The 8,663-nt window shown below is 37.8% G+C and overlaps 1 protein-coding gene across 2 annotated transcripts; it reads left to right on the plus strand.

The window, feature by feature from the left end:
* Positions 1-751: 751 nt before the first annotated feature.
* Positions 752-4,426, plus strand: LOC113722891 (non-specific phospholipase C3). 2 transcript variants are annotated; one of them, XM_072075443.1, is made up of 4 exons: positions 752-1,528; positions 2,724-3,133; positions 3,250-3,423; positions 3,985-4,426. In XM_072075443.1, the coding sequence occupies exons 1-4, from the start codon at positions 891-893 to the stop codon at positions 4,320-4,322; spliced, it is 1,560 nt and encodes a 519-aa protein (XP_071931544.1). In that variant the 5' UTR covers positions 752-890; the 3' UTR covers positions 4,323-4,426. The 2 variants fall into 2 exon arrangements, with proteins under 2 accessions (XP_071931544.1, XP_027101922.1); XM_027246121.2 differs by having other exon boundaries at positions 3,253-3,423.
* Positions 4,427-8,663: the final 4,237 nt, after the last annotated feature.

Here is an 8,663-nt window from a genome sequence, read left to right on the forward strand (position 1 = left end):
TAATAAGCAAAGACTTAGAAATTGAAAGTGGAGATTCAAAGCTTGACAAATTTGCTTTACGCTGTACTACTTGTCTTGGTTGGTAAGCTCCAGATAATAGAAACAAGCTCTAGAAACTAATCTACTCTGTTGCCATATGTGTCAAAAACCATCAATATGTCATTCAATGTTAGAAATTTTCAAAATTTGTATCTAGTGATTCTAGGATGTACATACATGTATTGTACCATAAATCAATTGATTCAAAAATGTACATACATTGTGATAAATGTATATTCATGTATGTGAGAATTCTTGAATATAATGATAGATTCATGTCTTTGACCATAAAATTATGTGATGCTTGAATTTAAGTACATGAATTTGTATACAATACCTTGAATATGTTCATATAAGTATTTATTAAGTTCATTTGTTTCTTAAACAATCTCTCCTATATAAAGAGGACAAGTAGAAGGTATTTTGCTGCAGAAAATCACTTTTCTACTACTTTGAATTCTCTAAAAAAACACTCTTTAGTTTAAAAGGGTTTGTCTTACTTTGTGCAAGAGTTTAAGATAAACAAACTTCATCTTATCCTAAAGGATATTTGTTAAAGGTTATTACACATTATACCGGATATACAATCACGATTTAAAACCAATTCTTGTTACTTTGTTTGCCAGTTCATTGTAATACCATCAACATTTAAAAAAAAAAAAAAGAAAAAAAACCATGGGTATATATGGGCTTTGGCAGCTGTTTCTGAAGTTTCTGCCTTTCAACTGCTATGTATATATAACAGACTGCGAATTATTGATGTCTTCCTCTTCCATATCTTCTGAATTCTGATCATACTCGAAAGCTTCACTAAATCTTTTAGTCAAAGCGCCCAGAGAAAGCCTGTAATAATGCCTGAGCCTGCTATGGAGTATCCCATCAAAACCATACTCGTTTTAGTCCAAGAAAATCGATCATTCGATCACATGCTAGGATGGATGAAGTCCCTGAATCCAGAAATTGACGGTGTAACTGGAACCGAATCGAACCCCTTATCAACCTCTGATCCCGACTCAAACCGCATCTATTTCGGCGATCAATCTGGCAATGTCGAGCCAGATCCAGGCCATTCATTTGAAGCAATATATGAGCAAGTTTTTGGTGTGCCGTGGACTGGTGGTCAATCCTCAACATCTTCAGCCTCCCAAAACCTTCCTCCTACAATGGAAGGCTTTGCACAGAATGCTGAGAGGATACAGAAAGGGATGGCTGAGATAGTAATGAATGGATTCAGACCAGAGTCATTGACAGTTTACAAGGAGCTGATTTCAGAATTTGCTGTTTGTGACAGATGGTTTTCGTCAATTCCTACTTTAACACAACCAAATAGGCTATTTATCCACTCTGCTACATCTTATGGTGCCATTGCAAATGATACCAAGATGCTGATTCAGGGATACCCTCAGAAAACAATTTTTGAGTCCCTGGAAGAGTGTGGTTGCACTTTTGGGATTTATCATCAGTACCCTCCGTCCACACTTTTCTTCAGGTAAGTATGAGTTGTTTTTGATGCAATTTTTTCTCCCTTAATTAACTTATTTCTGAAATTCTCGCAGTTATTTTCTTTTTCCCTCTGGCCGCTTTGCCTTTTTCATTGTTGGGGCCAATTTGTCAACGTATGGTCTTTGGCTGCTTTTGAAGATTTTGGGGGAAACTTTTTCCACAGTAAAGAAAGTTAAACATTTCTGTCTTTGTGGTCTATGCATTGCCCCGTGTACAATTGACTCTCTCATTGGGACGAATTAGAAATGATGCTTTAATCAGATTAATGACTTTAAGCAGCCCCTTCTCTGTACACTGATTTAATAGCCACCTAACTAGGATAATGATTGAATTAGATGGACTTAATGCAAAAGTCTTTTTAAGGGTCTTTATGCATTGCATTATTTTCTGCAAATCGGCAAGGTTACATTGTGATATGAGACTAAGTGAATTGAATTCTTTTTTTTCTTAAGCTCCAAATGCCTGTTACTAAACTTAGTTGAGCAGGTAGAGCCTAGAGGATGTGCTTTCACTAGTAGATTCAGTCTAAAGGAATAGTATAATGATGTGATTACATGATAGTTGGTAGAGACTGATGGATAAATCCAAAGCAGGCGTCATCGTCAATGTAAATTGGGTCAAAAAAAGCTTGCACTTCTATGATTTTTTTTTTTTTTGAGAGATGCACTTCTGTCATTTTATAATGCACTATGCACCAGCTGATGAGGATTTTCTTTATTGCTACATAAAATAGAATTAGCTTAGTTTTTGAGGCCATCCCGATGATAATGGTTGTAATTTATTAAAATGTGTGATTCATGAACTTAATTAAAGTACCTCTTTTTTTCATCGCTTGTTATCTCTGCCAATTTCAAATATCAAGACAATTACACATTCTTGAGGGTTCTTCGGCATCAAATGGCATTCATAAAAAAGGATTACATTGTACCAGTTGTATGTAACTGGCATCGGACAGCTGATGCATCTATGACAACTCTTTTAAAGAAGTTAAAAGACTAGCTATCACACTATTCCGGATATGTTGTCACCTAAAAGGTAAATTAAAATAGGACCATATTGGTATTAGGCAGTGATAAGAAAATGATGCTATTACTACTCGTGCAGGATTGAATATCCATAGATAATTGGATGAGCTTGTTCAAATTCTCTCTCACAAAACGTACTTTGCTTCTATTTATCAGAAATCTTAGAAAGTTGAAGTACACAAAAAACTTCCATCAGTTTGATATAGACTTCAAGAGGCATTGCAAGGAGGGTAAACTACCAAACTATGCAGTAGTTGAACAGAGATATTTTGAAACAAAACTCGTACCAGGGAACGATGATCATCCACCACATGATGTCTCTGAAGGCCAGAAATTTGTGAAAGAAGTCTATGAAGCAATAAGGTCAAGTCCCCAGTGGAATGAAATGTTGTTCATTATCATCTATGACGAACATGGGGGATTTTATGATCATGTTCCAACTCCTGTCACCGGAATTCCAAGCCCAGATGACAAAGTAGCTCCTGCACCCCATAATTTCAGGTTTGATCGCCTTGGCATTAGGGTTCCAGCTATTCTGGTTTCTCCCTGGATTGAACGTGGAACTGGTATGTTAAGCATTAACATTTTGTACTTGATACTTTAGTGCTTAGACATATAGTTTTGTACTTAATGTTGTTCTGGTCAAGTTGTTAACCAGCATAAATGTAACATATTGGCAAAGCAGTGTTACATGGGCCATCAGGGCCATATCCTACATCGGAGTTTGAACATTCATCAATTCCAGCCACTGTTAAGAAGATTTTCAATTTAAAAGAGTTCTTGACAAAGAGAGATGCATGGGCAGGCACTTTGGAATGTGTTCTGAATAGGGGCAGCCCCAGAAGTGATTGTCCAGGTAACCCTTCATAATCCTTTTTCTTGCATAAAATATTTGGCAAATGATATTACCTATAGTTGGTATTTTAATGTCAATATAATTTTCTTTTAAAATGATTAATTTACCCCTTCACTAGTCAAAGATTGGGTTCACATTAAATTTGTCAAATTTTCAAGAAAATTGGCATCAAGAGACTTGCCAAAACATTTTCATTGTTTCTTTTTTATTTCATTAGATTTTAAAACGTATAAACTGGAAACAGGGGTCAAAACACTAGATCACTATCAACCACAAGCTCCTGCTAACACAAGCCCCTAGTACAAACTTAAGCTCCCAAAATCCAACACTTTATCAAAAGACTGTTTTTTCTGATTTCCTACTTCAAAATTAGATGGAGAATTATTAGCTCACAGAATTCAAGCTGAATTAGTAATCATCAAATTTCTCGACATTCTAGAAAAAAGGGAGGAGAAATATTCTACGGAACAGGATAGTCAGAAAAAAAAAAAAAAAAAAAAGAGTTCTGCAGGTCGAAAATTTGACTCTAAAAAAAATGTTTGCAATGATACATGATGACAGTTATGTTGCCGGAGCCAGTAAAATTAAGAGATAGGGAAGCCAATGAAGAATCAAAGCTGAGTGAGTTTCAAGAAGAGTTGGTGCAATTGGCTGCTGTATTGAGCGGAGATCTTGCAAAGGACATCTATCCACAGAAAATACTGGAGAATATGAAAGTCATTGAGGCTGTAAACTATGTTGAAAATGCATTCCAGAAATTCAGAGACGAATGTGATAACGCCTTCAAGACTGGAGCCGATGAATCTAATATTGTTTGTGCACCAAGTCCACCACCCGAAAAGCATCGATCGAAATCCTTAGCTCATAAAATCTTGTCATGCATTGCCTGTCACCGTTGATTCATGGTCTGCGCATGTAAAGTAATTAATCCAAATGCACCCATTGGACACTGAATTGGGTTTTGTTGGGCAATTTTGCAGCCTATGGAGAATGAGCTCTCTCATATGTGGTTTGGCAATTGTTGGTAGATTCGTGGTTTTGACTATGAATTCGGACTTATACCCCCTATAGCACCAAAACATAACAAAAAAAGACAATTTTTTTTTGATTACTAATCTAGTTTATTGAGTAAAGAAAAATTACGATACTAGTTATATGTTATTTTTAGTACCATGGACTAATGTATTACAAGATTACAAAGTAATCGCGAAAATATCCATTTTTGTTGAAAAGTAAAATACAGCATGCATTGGTTATCAAGACATAACTACGCAAGGACAGTCTTGTGCACAAAAAAAACAGAGGCCATCAAAAGCTACCCAAGAAGGATAGGCCTCGGGTGGTAGATCAAGATTAACTGGAACTGATTGAAGGCTATTGGCTATTTCGCTGGTGCTATTAGAACATGAACGTGAAAATGGTTAAGCTGTCAATTAGTTTGTTGCGTATACAAGCTGCTGAAATCATTAGTTAGTTAGTTATGGAAATGGCCGCTGCCTCAGTAGGCTATCCACCGCCTCAATGGCTGTATAAATAGAAGCAGTAGGAGAAGGAAAATCATCATCTGGATTGAAACAAGAGTTCCTCGTTCATTTATGTATATTTCTCTGTCCTTTCATCATCAATACAATAATTCCTTATGCTTATGAATTGCTGCTCGATTATTTTGCAATTCCTGAGTTAAGGAATCTTGATCTTTACTGCTTTCTGCATTAGTGGTATCAGAGTTGGGTTATCCAGCTCAGAGGTCAGAGATGGCAGAAGACACTAGATCACATGACAACAGAAAACTTGGAAGAACACGTAAAGGCCATGTTGAGAGAGAAACAAGATCAATTTGAGAAATAAATGACGGCACTAAGGAATCTGAGTTGCATACGCAGAAAAATCAGACGGAAGGGAACTCTTCTCCTCAAAATTCTGGATCTTTTGGGGTTAATGGAGGTAACTATCAGATTCCAACACGATTTTCTAGACTTGATTTTCCCAAATTTAATGGGGAGGATTTTAGAGGTTGGCTGTACGAGCAGTTCTTTGAGGTGGATGAAACTCCACCTGCTTTGAAGGTAAAAATGGCAGCAGTGAACTTGAAGGGTAAGGCTCTGCAATGGCACCAAGTCTACATGAAGTCCAAGTTGACTCGAGAGGACCTTCGTCGGAGGAGTATATCAGGGTATTATCTTCAAGATTTGGAGATTATCTGTATGATGACCCAATAGGAGAACTGAAGGAATTAAAGCAAATTGGTACTGTGTTAATGTACCAGGAACAATTTGAAAAGTTACTCAACAGGATAGATTTACCTGAAGATTATGCAACAAGCTGCTTCTTAAGTGGGTTAAAACCAGAAATTCAGCTGGCTGTTTAGATGTTCATGCCCAAGAATGTGGCCCATGCAAGCGCGCTTGCAAAGATAGAGGCGGCAAGGCTGAATATGCAATAGAAGGCCAAAGTCAACACCAAGGTATCTCCTAATCTCTCAGATCTTGTTAGCAGTATGCATCAACCCTATTATTGGAAGAATAATAGTTGTACTGGGTCTTCTAATCACCAATGGAGGAAGAATGCTAGGCCCTTATTGCCTACCCCTTCTATGCCTGCCCTACCTAGTACTGGGAGGGGTAATGAGGAGTTGGAATGAAAATCTCACAGAAGGCTAACTTGAGCAGAAATGGATGATAAGCGGGCTAAGGGATTATGCTTTTGGTGTGATGAAAAATTTGGCATGGGGGCATAGACGTGGCAATAAACAGTTCCATAGATTGGAGATTTGGGATGACCAGAGGCATGTTTATGAAGAAAAGGGGAGTGAGTCTATGGAAGAGGAAGTTGATGATGGAGAAACCAGGGGAGGTAATTTGGCACACATTTCAATCAATGCTATGACTAGCATGGCAGTGCCAAATTTTAGAACTTTGAGGATCACAGGCCACGTGGGCAAACGATCAGTGAACGTACTCATTGATTGTGGTAGTTCCCATAACGTCATCCATCCTAATGTAATACAGAGGTTGGGGCTAAAAGTACAGAGAGTAATGCCTTTGGTGGTAGAAGTTGCAAATGGAAATAAGCTTACCACTAATGAATTGTGTTCCAACTTTATCTGGAAAATGCAAGGACGAGTTCAAAACTGATCTACTGGTACTACCAATGAAAGGGTGTGAAGTGGTTCTGGGAATTTAGTGGTTAAGCACTATTGGAGACATTAAGTGGAATTTTGGAGAACTTAGAATGGAGTTCCTGCAGAATGGTCACAGAGTAGTATTGAGAGGAATGAAGCAATTGGGATTGCAGTTGATCAAGAAGAAAAAAATGCAACAAGTTGCTTGATCAAGGCAGTTGTTGATCACACTGAAGAAAATGTTGACATTCTTGCTATAACTACTACACATAAAGGTGATCAGGTATAAGAAGGGTCTGCATTAGATTAGTTGCTAAAGGAATATGATGATTTGTTCCAAGAACCTACAGAATTGCCCTCAAAAAGGCTGCATGGTCATAGAATACCTCTTAAGGAAGGCACTCACCCTATCAGTGTCAGGCCTTATAGGTACCTAGCCTTTCAGAAGGGGGAAATAGAAAGATTGGTTACTAAGATGCTTGAAAGTGGCATTATCAGACCAAACTCAAGCCCTTATTCATCACTTGTTGTGCTAGTTAAGAAGAAGGATGGCTCATGGAGGATGTGTATTGATTATAGGCAACTAAACCAAGCTACTGTCAAGAACAAATTCCCAATTCCACTGATTGAAGAGCTGTTGGATGAGCTAATTGGTGCTAAATATTTTTCTAAACTAGATCTTAGATCTGGTTATCATCAATCAGAATGTGCCCAGAGGATATTCATAAGATAGCTTTTAGGACCCATGATGGTCATTATGAATTTTTAGTTATGCCATTTGGTCTCACAAATGCTCCTTCTTTCCAGAATCTCATGAATGATGTTTTCAGGTCTTTTCTCAAAAAATTCTTGTTGGTCTTCTTCGATGGCATACTGATAGATAGTCAAATATAGAAAGATCATATGATACATCTCCGGAAGGTTTTTGAAACTTTGAGAGCTAATACTTTAAAGGTTAAATTGAGTAAGTGCGCTTTTGCAAAGCAGTAGATTGATTACTTGGGACATGTGATTACTTCAGAAGGAGTACAAGCAGCCCCCAAAAGATAGCAGCTATTCAATCTTGGCCTATACCTCAGAATGTCAAGGGGCTAAGGGGTTTTTTTAGGCCTCATAGGATATTACAGAAGATTTGTACAACATTATGGGAGAATCGCTAAGCCTTTGACTGAGTAACTTAAGAAGAACCAATTTCAGAGGAGTAATGCAGCAATGCAGGCTTTTTAGGAATTGCAAAAAGCCATGAGTAATCCACCTGTACTAGCATTACCAGATTTTAACCAAGTATTCACTGTTGAGATTGATGCATCAAGAACTGGGATAGGGGCAGTCTTAGTGCGAGGGAAGAGGCCTATTGCTTTCTTCAGCAAGGCATTGTCTCCAACTCATCAGGCCTTATCTGTGTATGAAAATGAAATGCTAGCAGTGGTGACTGCTATAGAGAAATGGAGGGCTTATTTGATTAGCAGACATTTTACAGTCAGAACAGATATCAGAGCCTCAAGTACATTCTGTAACAGAGGATTCACACTCCTTTACAACAGAAATGGATAGCTAAACTGATGGGATATGATTATATAGTGCAGTATAAAAGGGGCAATGACAACATTGTTGCTGATGCCTTATCCAGGAGATCTCATGTGGAAGGGCAATTGCATTCCTTAGTCACATTTACTTCCTCTTTGATTGTTGACATCCAGAACAGCTAGCAGAATGATAAGCAGTTGCAGGATATTATTCAGAACTTGTCTGTAGGGCACCAGTGCCATTAACATTATACATGGAGTCAGGAGCTTCTTAAGAGGAAGGGCAATTGCATTCCTTAGTCACATTTACTTCCTCTTTGATTGTTGACATCCAGAACAGCTAGCAGAATGATAAGCAGTTGCAGGATATTATTCAGAACTTGTCTGTAGGGCACCAGTGCCATTAACATTATACATGGAGTCAGGAGCTTCTTAAGAGGAAGGGCAAGTTGGTAATTGGAGATGATCCAATTTTGAAACATAAACTGATGGAATTATGGCGTTCTAGTGCACAAGGTGGTCATTCAGGAATGGAAGTGACTTATAAAAAGTTGAAAAGCGTGGTCTATTGGAAACATTTTTTCAGGGATGTT

Source organism: Coffea arabica, chromosome 2c (assembly GCF_036785885.1).
Source record: "Coffea arabica cultivar ET-39 chromosome 2c, Coffea Arabica ET-39 HiFi, whole genome shotgun sequence".
NCBI classification, from domain to species: domain Eukaryota; kingdom Viridiplantae; phylum Streptophyta; class Magnoliopsida; order Gentianales; family Rubiaceae; genus Coffea; species Coffea arabica.